Genomic DNA, 16,010 nt, shown 5'->3' with positions numbered 1-16,010 from the left:
AGAGCCTGAAATATTCCAATTGAAGCACAAATGCGTTTTGCCACAGTGTGCCATAATGAACATCACCATGGTTTTACTGTGAATCTGCATCTTTATACTGGCGACCGTAGTACTTGCTGTGGACAGCAGGAGGGGGGAGTGTACATGCCCCCTCTTCCCTCTCTTTCTTATCCCTCTGTCTGTTCCTCCCTCCCATGTCTCTCTCCTCCTATCCCTGGTGAGAGGGGTTCCCCCAGTAACTTCACTTAGTTCCCAGAGGGAGAACACATGTTGGAGAAGAAAGTGAGAACAAGAGAGAGAAGGACATAGATGAAGAGAGGGGGAAAAACAGAAGAACATAGACCTTTCTGAGACATCTGCGGCATTACTCTACCAGTGTGTTTAGGAGTGTGATTTTTACATTTTAACTGACCTTGTGAGACTCTGTATGTGACTTTCCCTGGTCATGGATATCCCACTGACCACCCCACTCCTCCTCGCCCTCCTTCTCTGCTCCCTCTCCTTCGTTCACGGGGCCATGGACTCCTGCTACGATGACGACGAGGGTGTCCCTAGCCGTTGCATGCCCAAGTTCGAGAACGCAGCCTTTAACCGCACGATCAAGGCTTCCAATGTGTGCGGTTCACCGCCAGAGGATTACTGCATGCAGACGAGCTCGACGCGCTCCTGCCACCACTGTAGTGTGTTGGACATGGGCCTCAGCCACAACGCCAGCCTGCTGACGGACTTCCACACAGACGAGGAACCCACCTGGTGGCAGAGCCAGTCCATGTTCTACAGAGTCCAGCACCCGAACTCTGTTAATCTCACCCTGCGCCTCGGTAAGAACAACTCACTCTCTCGCTCTGCACCTTGGTAAGACCCACATTCACTCTCTCACCACTCCTCTGTTAACCTCACCCGGCACCTTGGTAAGAAGAGCAACATTCAGTTTGATAAGGTTATGTTCACAATTAGTTGAGTTTGAGTCCTGCTCCAGCTGTGACTATGCAACCTCACCCTGCAACAGATCTGGACAGATTTTTTTTGGTATTGTGTAGTTTCTTTGAAAATACCAACTTTTCAAATACTCAAAGTAGTTGAATATAGAGAAACAGCTAAAGGCAAAAATCTGGCAACTATTACCTTTGATATTCAAATATAGGTCTCAGAAAAGCAAATAGTATTTGAATATATGCAAATTATTGGAAACATTTATTTGATGCCTGTAATATAAAGAAAATTAAAATTAAAATAAAGAACCAAAAACATAACAGTGCATTTAATTAGTCTAGATATATTATCATTTTTATATATATTTTATTATCATTTGCATATGGTGTGGAGGGCTTTCATATATTAATATCAATTTCGCCTAGAATGAAATACTTAATGATTGAAGACAATTTTTTTAACATGCTAAACATTAACATCTATCAATCTAAATAATGGAAAGTAATATGTATATAAATCAAACAGATGTTGTTCACAATTTTTTTCCCCATGCATTACATTACTCTTTACGTCATTGTTATGCCCTATGGTTCTTTAATGGTCATGTTAGATCTTGATTAATAATTTAAGAAGGCGATTGCATTTGACGAACATCAGGTGATCAAAATTGAATTTTTGTCAAAAATATAATTATTCATGATATTTAACAGTGAGTGTTAAGTCAACACTGAATGTGTGGAATCTGTGGACACATATAGACACTAAAAGTGTTAAATGAACCCACTGCTTAGTGTAAAGCCTTCTTCAAATATTTCCCAGAGTGCCGTTCGAGTAAATGTGACCGATGGGCTCGATTCGGTCTTATGTAGCAAAATTTGAAAGTGTTTTTTTTTACATTGGACAAAAGTAGAAACTCAGAGCTAGAAAATGGTATATCATGCACTACAGTTGAGGAACAATGGGAAAGTAATTCTGCTTTGAAAGTTTATAAACTTCTAACTTCACTTTTGAGAAAATAGCCTTGAATGTTTTTGGTACACCTATAGGAGAGCTCTTTGTCTACACACATTCAGCATCGTTCACACCCTCTAAAGCCTTAGCCCCACCCAGCTCTTTAAGGATTCACATGTGAGGCCATGTACTAAACAACCAAGGTTTTCAAAACTGAAGGTTGGTTTATACTATGGGTGTATTCATAAAATTAATCTGGAGTGTACTCGGCGCATTCGAAACTCAGAGCAATGTCAGACTGTCCTTTCGTAAATAGAGAGCGTTTAGATCTCAGAGCTTTCAGAGCGCACACTGGACACTCTTGACTGTTTTTTATTTTTATTTCACCTTTATTTAACCAGGTAGGCTAGTTGAGAACAAGTTCTCATTTGCAACTGCGACCTGGCCAAGATAAAGCATAGCAGTATGAACAGACAACACAGAGTTATGGAGTAAACAATAAACAAGTCAATAACACAGTAGAAAAAAAGAGAGTCTATATACATCGTGTGCAAAAGGCATGAGGAGGTAGGCAAATAATTACAATATTGCAGATTAACACTGGAGTGATAAATGATCAGATGGTCATGTACAGGTAGAGATATTGGTGTGCAAAAGAGCAGAAAAGTAAATAAATAAAAACAGTCTGGGGATGAGGTAGGTAAAATTGGGTGGGCTATTTACCGATAGACAATGTACAGCAGAAGCGATCGGTTAGCTGCTCAGATAGCAGATGTTTGAAGTTGGTGAGGGAGATAAAAGTCTCCAACTTCAGCGATGTTTTGCAATTCGTTCCAGTCACAGGCAGCAGAGAACTGGAACGAAAGGCGGCCAAATGAGGTGTTGGCTTTAGGGATGATCAGTGAGATACACCTGCTGGAGCGCGTGCCACGGGTGGGTGTTGCCATCGTGACCAGTGAATTGAGATAAGGCGGAGCTTTACCTAGCATGGACTTGTAGATGACCTGGAACCAGTGGGTCTGGCGACGAATATGTAGCGAGGGCCAGCCGACTAGAGCATACAGGTCGCAGTGGTGGGTGGTATAAGGTGCTTTAGTAACAAAACGGATGGCACTGTGATAAACTGCATCCAGTTTGCTGAGTAGAGTGTTGGAAGCTATTTTGTAGATGACGTCGCCGAAGTCGAGGATTGGTAGGATAGTCAGTTTTACTAGGGTAAGTTTGGCGGCGTGAGTGAAGGAGGCTTTGTTGCGGAATAGAAAGCCGACTAGATTTGATTTTCGATTGGAGATGTTTGATATGAGTCTGGAAGGAGAGTTTACAGTCTAGCCAGACACCTAGGTACTTATAGATGTCCACATATTCAAGGTCGGAACCATCCAGGGTGGTGATACTAGTCAGGCGTGCGGGTGCAGGCAGCGAACGGTTGAAAAGCCTGCATTTGGTTTTACTAGCGTTTAAGAGCAGTTGGAGGCCACGGAAGGAGTGTTGTATGGCATTGAAGCTCGTTTGGAGGTTAGATAGCACAATGTCCAAGGACGGGCCGGAAGTATACAGCATGGTGTCATCTGCGTAGAGGTGGATCAGGGAATCGCCCGCAGCAAGAGCAACATCATTGATATATACAGAGAAAAGAGTCGGCCCGAGAATTGAACCCTGTGGCACCCCCATAGAGACTGCCAGAGGACCGGACAGCATGCCCTAAGATTTGACACAATGAACTCTGTCTGCAAAGTAGTTGGTGAACCAGGCAAGGCAGTCATCAGAAAAACCGAGGCAACTGAGTCTGCCGATAAGAATATGGTGATTGACAGAGTCGAAAGCCTTGGCAAGGTTGATGAAGACGGCTGCACAGTACTGTCTTTTATCGATGGCCGTTATGATATAGTTTAGTACCTTGAGCGTGGCTGAGGTGCTGAGGTGCACCCGTGACCGGCTCGGAAACCAGATTGCACAGCGGAGAAGGTACAGTGTGATTCGATATGGTCAGTGACCTGTTTGTTGACTTGGCTTTCGAAGACCTTACATAGGCAGGGCAGGATGGATATAGGTCTGTAACTGTTTGGGTCCATGGTGTCTCCCCCTTTGAAGAGGGGGATGACTGTGGCAGCTTTCCAATCCTTGGGGATCTCAGACGATATGAAAGAGAGGTTGAACAGGCTGGTAATAGGGGTTGCGACAATGGCGGCAGATAGTTTCAGAAATAGAGAGTCCAGATTGTCAAGCCCAGCTGATTTGTACGGGTCCAGGTTTTGCAGCTCTTTCAGATCATCTGCTATCTGTATTTGGGTAAAGGAGAACCTGGAGAGGATTGGGCGAGTAGCTGCGGGGGGGGGGAGCTGTTGGCCGAGGTTGGAGTAGCCAGGCGGAAGGCATGGCCAGCCGTTGAGAAATGCTTGTTGAAGTTTTCGATAATCATGGATTTATCGGTGGTGACCGTGTTACCTAGCCTCAGTGCAGTGGGCAGCTGGGAGGAGGTGCTCTTGTTCTCCATGGACTTCACAATGTCGCAGAACTTTTTGGAGTTGGAGCTACTGGATGCACATTTCTGCCTGAAGAAGCTGGCCTTAGCTTTCCTGACTGACTGCGTGTATTGGTTCCTGACTTCCCTGAAAAGTTGCATATCGCGGGGACTATTCGATGCTATTGCAGTCCGCCACTGGATGTTTTTGTGCTGGTCGAGGGCAGTCAGGTCTGGAGTGAACCAAGGGCTATATCTGTTCTTAATTCTGCATTTTTTGAATGGAGCATGCTTATCTAAAATGGTGAGGAAGTTACTTTTAAAGAATGACCAGGCATCCTCAACTGACGGGATGAGGTCAATGTCCTTCCAGGATACCCGGGCCAGGTCGTGAAGGGTTGTCAGAGCGTTCTGATCATAACAGCAGTCAAGCACCCAAGCTAACTGGCTAACATTGGCGAGCTTGCTAGCTACTTCCAGGTACAATTTTGTTATTTATTTTATTCACCTTTATTTAACCAGTTAAGCTAGTTGAACAAGTTCTCATTTACAACTGCGACCTGGCCAAGATAAAGCAAAGCAGTGCGACACAAACAACAGAGTTACACATGGAATAAACAAGGGTACAGTCAATAACACAATATGGTAAAAATTGAGAGAACAGCTCACTAACCATTTTCCTCACCCTAGCAGAGCTGGTTAGGCTGTTTTTATGTTAACCAGAACATTGGTGACTGCTGCTGGCAACAATTTATTTACACTTTTTTTTTGCCAACGTTTACTGACACCGGCCATATTCAACAGGTGTTGAGCGTCCAAAAATGTGTAATTTATTATGCGCTCTGGCACACTGAGATGAGTGCTTAGAAATCGGAGTAGGTAGCCAGAGCGAGTTTACCAGACCCCTATTGACTGTTGTCGCAGTGACATCATGAACATTCTATTGATATGGTTACTTGCATAGTGGAATATTTTTTTTCGACATGTAGCTAGCTAGCTAAACAATGAACAATAATCCCAATGTTTACTACCCTGCATTAATCTACAGGTGGCTAACCAACCAGGTTAAATGTTAGCTAGATAACATTAGACTATAACTAGCAATGCAAATGGATCTGAGATACGAATAATATAACTACACAGATCTCATACACGTAACGTTAGCTAGCGAGCCAGTCAGCTAACGTCAGCTAGCTAGCTAACAGTACACTTTAACATGAAATGAAAACAACTTTCTGACAATTAGAAATGTGCAACATCTGAAAATGTAGCTAGCTAGACTATCTTACCCGTATACATGGATGGACGCTTCTCCCTGTCTGTGACGGATGCCATGGTTGCCCTTTGTTTGAAGATGTAACGCAGAGATGGGTGTTTTATACAACAGCATTCTGTGTGTTCTCTTTTCGACTCCGTCTGAATATTTGCAATCAAACAGGAGAATTTTTTCCATCTCCTTAGCTATCATATTGTAATTCCACTTATTCAAAACTTGGTCCTTCAGAAGGTGGAGAGCAACACTTATGCTGTTCTACTAAATGCTATCTTTCATAAAAGCGTGCTACATGGCAGACCAATCCGAACTCATCCTCGGCATGCCCAGCCCACTCATTATCTCAACAAATCGTGGCTAGGATGCTGTTTTTTTTATGTGGCAAACCAACTAGGCTTGTAATTGAACAATGTTATTCGTATTTACAGATGGAATACAATTTTGTTATTAAGGCATATGGACGTTCATATGTTCCAGAAGGTATTTCTGCCCAAAACGTTTACGTTCAAATGGCTCTCCTCTGAAGTAGTGATGCGCGACATACGCCTAGTTTCCTGAAATGAGTCACAAATGTTTAAGTTTTCAGAAAATGACTGAATTTGCCAACGACAGAGACATGATTGTTGCATTTATCTATTTTCAGTTCTGTCGACTTCACCAAATGAAATCCTAAGTGAATATGTTAAGCCAGGGGAAGGGGGGGTTCTACTAAGCTATATGGAAGATCATACCAAGGATCATTTAGGTATTTGATTTTTAATTTTAAGACCCCTTAAAGTATCAAATATATATTACATTTTTTGGCAGATGATGATATATTTTTGTCCTTACTGCTGTTACAAACAAATGTTCTGAAGTGTCTGTTCTGGCTCTGAGATATATAGGTAGCCTAGTGGTTAGAGCATTGGGCCAGTAACTTAGAGGTGGCTAGATCGAATCTCCGAGGTGACAAGGTTCAGGGGGAGACTGACAGATTTTTACAAGGCAGATAACCCACTGTTTCTAAACTGTCATTGTAAATAAGAATTTGTTCTTAACTGACTTGTCTAAAACGTATATAAGAAAGAACTTATATTATTTGTACACGTATTAAAACCCCTTAATTTTGGCACTTAACTATATCATTATACAGTACTGTATATTTGAATACACTTATTTTAACTGATACCAGGGACCATCAGATGAGGATTCTAGAAATCCTAGAGCAAAACTTTCAGTAGAGTGGTAATACGTTTGTAGGCCAAGCAAATGTTCGGATGCAACAGAACTTTTTGTGAGAAGACCAATTTTCGGGATATCTCATGGGCTGACAAACACCACTCTAGCTCTGCCGCCTTTCACTGCAGATGCGGAAGGTCGATATCAGTGGATGAGGCGGATTGAGACGCAGCCCATCTCAAAATATGTCTTTAGTTTAAACAGACAGATTTTTATAGGGATTTTTATATTATGTTAATTAGATGTATGCTAGGTCGCGTAAATTGTAGGCTAAGGGTTAACAATTCACAGAGAGAACTTCACTATGAGTCAAATCACCAACTGTAAAACATAGTCCTATGAAGTGCGAATCACCCTGGGGAGAAAAAATCTAAATCAGAACATTTGTCCCTCATAATCTCAGCATTTTTGTCTTCTTCCACTAATGACATACACACACACTTATTTTCCTCCGATAATGACTCAAAGCTTCTTTTCAGAAAACCTCCATCCCGCCCATCAACTGTCACCCTCAGACATGGCTTAAAGTTACATTGTTGGAGTAATTGCAACCATACAGCCGTGAGGCTCAGGCTCTGTCTGGGAACCTTTTAATTAAGTGGTCCAGGGAGGAATCCACCATGAGAACACACAGATGCATCCAATAGAACACATCCTAGAACACAAAATAGAGAACACTATATTCATATTTAATTAAAGGCCTAGTGCAGTCAACATGATTTTCTGTGTTTAATATACAGTTCCGGTAAAAAGTTTGGACACACCTGCCCATGTAAGGTTTTTCTTTATTCCTACAGTTTTCTACAGTAATAATAGTGAAGGCATCAAAACTATGAAATAACACATATGGAATCATGTAGTAAACAAACTATTAAACAAATCAAAAGATATGTTATATTTTATATTCTTGAAAGTAGCCACCCTTTGCCTTGATGACAGATTTGCACACTCTTGGCATTCTCTCAACCAACTTCACCTGGAATGCTTTTCCAACAGTCTTGAAGGAGTTCCCACTTATGCTGAGCACTTGTTGGCTGATTTCCCTTCACTCTGTAGTCCAACTCATCCCAAACCATCTCAATTATGTTGAGGTCGGGTGATTGTGGAGGCCAGGTCATCTGATGCAGCACTCCATCACTCTCCTTGGTCAAGTAGCACTTACACAGCCTGGATGTGTGTTGGGTCATTGTCCTTTTGAAAACAAATGATTGTCCCACTAAGCACAAACCAAATGAGATGGTGTTTTATTGCAGAATGCTGTGGTAGCCATGCTGGTTAAGGTTGCCTTGAATTCTAAATAAATCACTGACAACGTCACCAGCAAAGCATCCCCACACAATCACACCTCCTCCTCCACGGTGGGATCCACACATGCAGAGATCATCCGTTCACCGACTCTGCGTCTCACAAAGACATTGCGGCTGGATACAAAAATCTCCAATTTGGACTCATCAGACCAAAGGACAGATTTCCACCGGTCTAATGTCAATTTCTCGTGTTTCTTGGCCCAAGAAAGTACCTTCTTATTATTGCTGTTCTTCAGTAGTGGTTTCTTTGCAGCAATTCAATCAAGAAGGCCTGATTCATATTCTGTTACTTGAATTCTGTGAAGCATTTATTTGGGCTGCAATTTCTGAGGCTGGTAACTCTAATTAATTTATCCTCTAAAGCAGAAGTTGCTCTGGGTCTTCCTTTCATGTGGCGGTCCTCAAGAGACTTGAAGTTCTTGAAATGTTCCGGATTGATTGACCTTCATATCTTAGAGTAATGATGGACAGTCGTTTCTCTTTGCTCATTTGAGCTGTTCTTGCCAGAATAGGGACTTGGTCTTTTACCAAATAGGGCTGTCTTCTGTATACCAATCCTACCTTGTCACAACACAACTGTTTGGCTCAAACACATAAAGAAGAAAATAAATTCCACAATAACTTTTAACAAGGCACACCTGTTAATTGATATACATTCCAGGTGACTATACCTCGTGAAGCTGGTTGAGAGAATGCCAAGAGTATGCAAAGCTGTCATAAATGCAAAGGTTGGCTACTTTGAATAACCTCAAATATAAAATCTATTTTGATTTGTTTAACACTTTTGTGTTTACTACATGGTTCCATATGTATTATTTCATAGTGTTTATGTCTTCAATATTATTCTACAATGTGGAAAATAGTAAATAATAAAGAAAAACCCTGAAATTAGTAGGTGTCCAAACTTTTGACTGCTACTGAATATTTCCACATTGAGGTTTCAATAATTCTGTGACATTGTGAAAAAGATGATAATGCCGTTTTAGCAAAAGACCGCCTGAAATTTCTGCCTGTTTGGTGGGATGGAGTTTTTGCATCACCAGGTGGTAAATTAGTATGTAGACCAATAAGAAAGAGAGTTTGAAACCTCTCTGCCGAAAACATTACATTTATTTTTATAGCCCTTCTTACATCAGCTGATATCTCAAAGTGCTGTACAGAAACCCAGCCTAAAACCCCAAACAGGAAGCAATGCAGGTGTAGCAGCACAGTGGCTAGGGAAAACTCCATTGAAAGGCCAAAACCTAGGAAGAAACCTAGAGAGGAACCAGGCTATGAGGGGTGGCCAGTCCTCTTCTGGGAGGACTGGTGGAGATTATAACAGAACATGGCCAAGATGTTCAAATGTTCATAAATGACCAGCATGGTCAAATAATAATAATCATAGTAGTTGTCGAGGGTGCAGCAAGTCAGCACCTCAGGAGTAAATGTCAGTTGGCTTTTCATGGCCGATCATTTGGAGTATCTCTACCACTCCTGCTGTCTCAAGAGAGTTGAAAACAGCAGGTCTGGGACAGGTAGCACGTCCGGTGAACAGGTCAGGGTTCCATAGCCGCAGGCAGAACAGTTGAAACTAGAGCAGCAGCACGGCCAGGTGGACTGGGGACAGCAAGGAGTCGTCATGTCAGGTAGACCTGAGGCATGGTCCTAGAGCTCAGTTCCTCCAATTGAGAGAAAGAAAGAGAATTAGAGAGAGCATACTTAAATCCAGACAGGACACAGGATAAGACAGAAGTACTCCAGATATAACAAACTGACCCTAGCCCCCGACACATAAACTACTGCAGCATAAATAGTGGAGATTGAGACAGGAGGGGTCAGGAGACACTGTGGCCCCATTCGATGATACCCCCAGACAGGGCCAAACAGGAAGGATAACTCCACCCACTTTGCCAAAGCACAGCCCCCACACCACTAGAGGGATATCTTCAACCACCAACTTACCATCCTGAGACAAGCCCGAGAATAGCCCACAAAGATCTCCGCACGGCACAACCAAAGGGGGGGGTGCCAACGCAGACAGGAAGATCACGTCAACGCAGACAGGAAGATCACGTCAGTGACTCAACCCACTCAAGTGACGCACCACTCCTAGGGACGGCATGAAAGGGCACCAGTAAGCCAGTGAATCAGTCCCTGTAATAGGGTTTGAGGCAGAGAATCCCAGTGGAGAGAGGGGAACCGGCCAGGCAGAGAGAGCAAGGGCTGTTCATTGTTTGCAGCCATCCACTTCCTTATGTCTGAAAGACAGGCTTCTAGCAAGGGCAATTTTGGGGCTTCACCATGTTTCATTGAAATGTACAGCTGTGTGTCATCCGCATAGCAGTGAAAAATAACATTATGTTTCCAGATGACATCACCAAGAGTTAAATTATATAGTGAAAACAATAGTTGTCCTAAAACGGAACCTTGAGGAACACCGAAATTTACAGTTGATTTGTCAGAGGACAAACCATTCAGAGACGAACTGATATCTTTCCGACAGACAAGATCTAAACCAGGCCAGAATTTGTCCGTGTAAACCAATTTGGTTTTCCAATCTCTCCAAATGTGTGTGGTAGTCGATGGTATCAAAAGCAGCACTAAGGTCTAAGAGCACAAGGACAGATGCAGAGCCTCGGTCTGACGCCATTAAAAGGTAATTTACCACCTTCACAAGTTCATTCTCAGTGCTATGATGGGGTCTAAAACCAGACTGAAGCATTTCGTATACTTTGTTTGTCTTCAGGAAGGCAGTGAGTTGCTGCACAATAGCTCATTCCCCCAAAAATTGAGAGGAATGTTAGATTCGATATAGGCCGATAATTTTTATATTTTCTGGGGCAAGGTTTGGCTTTTTCAAGAGGCTTTATTACTGCCACTTTTAGTGAGTTTTGTACACATCCGGTGGATAGAGAGCCGTTTATTATGTTCAACATAGGAGGGCCAAGCATAGGAAGTGTCCCTTTCAGTAGTTTAGTTGGAATAGGGTCCAGTATGCTGCTGGAAGGTTTAGAGGCCATGATTATTTTCATCATTGTGTCAAGAGATATAGTACTAAAACACTTGAGTGTCTCTCTTGATCCTAGGTCCTGGCAGAGATGTGCAGACTCAGGACAACTGAGCTTTGAAGAAATACGCAGATTTAAAGAGAAGTCCGTAATTTGCATTCTAATAATCATGATCCTTTTCCTCGAAGTTCATGAATTTATTACTGCTGAAGTGAAAGCCATCCTCACTTGGGGAATGTTGCTTTTTAGTTAGCTTAGTGACCATATCAAAAAGTAATTTCAGATTGTTCTTATTTTCCTCAATTAAATTGGAAAATAGGATGATCGAGCAGCAGTGAGGGCTCTTCGATACTGCACGGTACTGTCTTTCCAAGCTAGTCAGACGACTTCCAGTTTGGTGTGGCACCATTTCCAATTTTCTGGATGCTTGCTTTAGAGCTCAGGTATTTTCAGTATACCAGGGAGCTAGTTTCTTAGGACAAATGTTTTTAGGGGTGCAACTGCATCTAGGGTATTGTGCAAGGTTAAATTGAGTTTGTCAGTTAGGTGGTTAACTGATTTTTGTCCTCTGACGTCCTTGGGTAGGCAGTGGGAGTCTGGAAGGGCATCAAGGAATCTTTGTGTTGTCTGTGAATTTATAGCACGACTTTTGATGTTCCTTGGTTGGGATCTGAGCAGATTATTTGTTGCAATTGCAAACGTAATAAAATGGTGGCCCGATAGTCCAGGATTATGAGGAAAAACATTAAGATCCACAACATTTATTCCATGGGACAAAACTAGGTCCTGAGTATGACTGTGACAGTGAGTAGGTCCAGAGACATGTTGAACAAAACCCACTTAGTCGATGATGGCTCCGAAAGCCTTTTGGAGTTGGTCTGTGGACTTTTCCATGTGAATATTAAAATCACCAAAAATTTGAATATTATCTGCTATGACTACAAGGTCTGATAGCAATTCAGGGAACTCAGTGAGGAACGCTGTTTATGGCCCGGTAGGCCTGTAAACAGTAGCTATACAAAGTGATTGAGTAGGCTGCATAGATTTCATGACTAGAAGCTCAAAAGACAAACTTAATTTTCATTTTTTTTTGTAAATTGAAATTTGCTGAAAGTTAGCAACACCTCTGCCTTTGCGGTATGCACGGGGGAATATGGTCACTAGTGTTACCAGGAGGTGAGGCCTCATTTAACACAGTAAATTCATCAGGCTTAAGCCATGTTAGTCAGGCCAATCACATCAAGATTATGATCAGTGATTAGTTAATTGACTATAACTGCCTTTGAAGTGAGGGATCTAACATTAAGTAGCCCTATTTTGAGATGTGAGGTATCACGATCTCTTTCAATAATGGAGGAGGTCTTTATCCTAGTGAGATTGCTAAGGCGAACACAGCCATGTTTAGTTTTGCCCAACCTAGGTCGAGGCACAGACACGGTCTCAATGGTGATAGCTGAGCTGACAACACTGACTGTGCTAGTGGCAGACTCCGCTATGCTGGCAGGCTGGCTAACAGCCTGCTGCCTGGCCTGCACCCTATTTTATTGTGGAGCTGGAGGAGTTAGAGCCCTGTCTATGTTGGTAGATGAGATGAGAGCACCCCTCCAGCTAGGATGGAGTCCGTCACTCCTCAGCAGGCCAGGCTTGGTCCTGTTTGTGGGTGAGTCCCAGAAAGAGGGCCAATTATCCACAAATTCTATCTTTTGGGAGGGGCATAAAACAGTTTTCAACCAGCGATTGAGTTGTGAGACTCTGCTGTAGAGCAAATCACTCCCCCTAACTGGGAGGGGGCAAGAGAAAATTACTTGATGCCAACACATATTTCTTGCTGATTTACACGCTGACGCTATGTTGCGCTTGGTGACCTATGACTGTTTCATCCTAACATCGTTGGTGCCGATGTGGATAACATCTCCATACTCTCTACACTCGCCAGTTTTAGCTTTAGCCAGCACTATCTTCATATTAGCCTTAACGTCGGTAGCCCTGCCCCCTTGTAAACAGTGTATGATCGCTGGATGATTCATTTAAAGTCTAATACTGCGGGTAATGGAATCGCCAATGACTAGGGTTTTCAATTTGTCAGAGCTAATGGTGGGAAGCTTCGGCGTCTCAGACCCCGTAACAGGAGGAGTAGAGACGCGAAGGCTCGGCCTCAGACTCCGACTCGCTGCTTAATGGGGAAAACTGGTTGAAAGTTTCTGTCGCTGAATGAGCAACACAGGTTGAGCATTCCTACAGCATTTGCCTCCAGCAGCCATGAAGAAGTTGTCCGCCTGCGGGGACCGTGGGAGGGGATTTATACTACTATCTATACTTACTGGTGGCACAGACGCTGTTTCATCCTTTCCTACACTGAAATTACCCTTACCTAACGATTGCGTCTGAAGCTGGGCATGTAGCACAGCTATTCTCGCCGTAAGGCGATCGTTCTCCTGTATAATATGAGTACAGCGACTGCAATTTGAAGGCATCATGTTAATGTTACTACTTGGCTTCGGCTCTTGGAGGTCCTGACGAACCATGTCCAGATAAAGCGTCTGGAGTGAAAAAGTTGAGTGAGGGAAAAACTAAAAATATAAACGGCAATTAAATAGAAGAAAACGTAAAGTTGTCAGGTAGCAAAGTTAAGGTTGGCAAAACGTACAGCAACACTTAAACAAGTCTGCAAGTTGTGACCGGAAATGACAAAAATGACTTCAATCTAGTTTTCCGTTTTCCCCTCCCGACTCAGACGGCTCCCAGACAGTCCTAGCAAAAATGTCAAATCTGGAGATAGGATATTCTCCGTATTGGAACAGTTTCTACATGCATCCAATCCAGTTTTCAGAAATCTCCCTGCTACCGTATCCAGGGAGACCGCTGGGGTGAGATACATTCAAGACACGCACCTGATGGTGTGTACACGCTTACATTTTTGTAGAATATTCTAAGGGTGTCAACATGCTGACATATCGAAGCCATTATGTTTAGGCATGAACAAATCCACATATTATCAGGAATGTATCATATTTGTAGTCATTACCAGATCATTTATATATCTGTATTTCCCCCCCAAAAAATCATCAAATCGATAGATATGTTTACATGATATGTAATAATTATCCTGGTATGTCTGATCGAAAATGGACTAAATCCAAATCATGAAATGTCCAGCGGCCAAATTATTTAATCTGTTCAGGTGCCGAAAAACATTGTACTTCTTCACATCAACGTGACATATCTGAGTATACATTTACACCATATTCAGTAGTAGGGTATACAAGGTATTTAAAGGCAAACATCATCATATTTAATCCAAGTTTCTATTTCCAGACCAAACGTGGTAGTAGTGTTGATCTGTGATCCACTCCAACTGTGTATGCATAAATCATGAATAAAAAATGTGTAGTTATTGCAAGAAAATTATTGTAATTTCACATGACCATACCACAAGGTAGCTACTCTACCGGCTTAATTCATGACAAGAAAACTTAACTGGAACAAGCTAGCTAGCTAAGTTGCTAGGTAGCTAGCTAACTAAGTTAGTTTGTTAGATTATATTAAACAGTAATACAAAATACGCCTAAACATTCTAAAACATTAGCTGTCACCTTGAGGCTTGCTAGGGGATTTTTTTTTAAATGTATTAGCTAACTAAGATACCAGTTAGCTTTTACCCCCCCTATCAAGCCTAGCTACTGTAGCTAGCTCAACGAGTTACTGCCCAAATTAGCTAACATTCTTGATTTTAGTAACTGATTTTTTTTTTACGTCTCAAATTAGCATCCCACGTTTAGCTTTATCTTCTTTCTGAACAACTTCTCACTTCTTTGTTTCTCCAGTTGTCAGTTCTACCACACACCATTTACACACTCATTTGGGTTGCCAAAGAAAAAAAATAACAGTTGGAACTCCACAGAGCAAAGATGTGATTCTTGGTGGTAGTCAACCAATTACAGTGTTTTTAGCTTGCGGTTTGCACGCTCCTTTATCCAGAGGGAGTACAACAATTTTAGTGTCTGAAAGAATGATATGGATTTAATATTTTTCAAACTATTGATCATGTCCTGATATGGACGTCAGTCAAGAGCATATGCATTGTATATGCTGAGAAAATGTACTATGTATGCCTACTGTCAGTATTGGTCATCCTATAGCATGCCATGAGGAGTAGTTTTATCTGTTTTTTTAAATTAGATTTTACTGACTGCATGAGTTACTTGATGTGGAATAGAGTTCCATGTCGTCATCGCTCTGTGTAGTACTGTACGTTTCCCGCACTCTGTACGGACATGGAGACTGTGAAGAAACCCCTGGTCGTATGTTTTGTGGGATATGCATGGGTGTCTGAGCTGTGTGCTTTCTCAAAGACCAGTAGTGATGCAGTCAATCTCTCCTCTACTTTGAGCCAGGGGAGATTGACAAATCAAATCCAATTGTAGATGGTTTCTTCAGCCTCCTGAGGTTGAAGAGGCGCTGCTGCGCCTTCTTCACAACGCTGTCTGTGTGGGTGGACCAATTCAGTTTGTCCGTGATGTGTACGCCGAGGAACTTAACTTACTACCCTCTCCACTACTGTCCCGTCGATGTGGATAGCGGGGTGCTCCCTCTGCTGTTTCCTGAAGTCCACGATCATCTGCTTTGCTTTGTTGACGTTGAGTGTGAGGTTATTTTCCTGACACGACACTCCGAGGGCCCTCACCTCCTCCCTGTAGGCCGTCTCGTCGTTGTTGGTCATCAAGCCTACCACTGTAGTGTCGTCTGCAAACTTGATGATTGAGCTGGAGGCATGCATGGCCACTCAGTCGTGGGTGAACAGGGAGTACAGGAGAGGGCTCAGAACACACCCTTGTGGGGCCCCAGTGTTGAGGATCAGCGGGGTGGAGATGTTGTTA

General features: G+C 42.6%; 1 protein-coding gene across 1 annotated transcript in view; it reads left to right on the top strand.

Annotated features, from left to right (window-relative positions):
* Window positions 1-260: 260 nt before the first annotated feature.
* LOC135544568 (laminin subunit gamma-3-like) overlaps window positions 261-16,010 on the top strand; it is a 269,997-nt gene continuing 254,247 nt past the window's right edge. The window contains exon 1 of the mRNA XM_064972283.1: window positions 261-821. Within this exon, the coding sequence (XP_064828355.1) occupies window positions 446-821 (376 nt within the window). The 5' untranslated portion in view covers window positions 261-445. The remainder of the gene's footprint in view (window positions 822-16,010) is intronic.

This window comes from Oncorhynchus masou, chromosome 8 (assembly GCF_036934945.1).
Source record: "Oncorhynchus masou masou isolate Uvic2021 chromosome 8, UVic_Omas_1.1, whole genome shotgun sequence".
NCBI classification, from domain to species: domain Eukaryota; kingdom Metazoa; phylum Chordata; class Actinopteri; order Salmoniformes; family Salmonidae; genus Oncorhynchus; species Oncorhynchus masou.
This window is presented reverse-complemented; position numbering and strand designations above follow the sequence as displayed.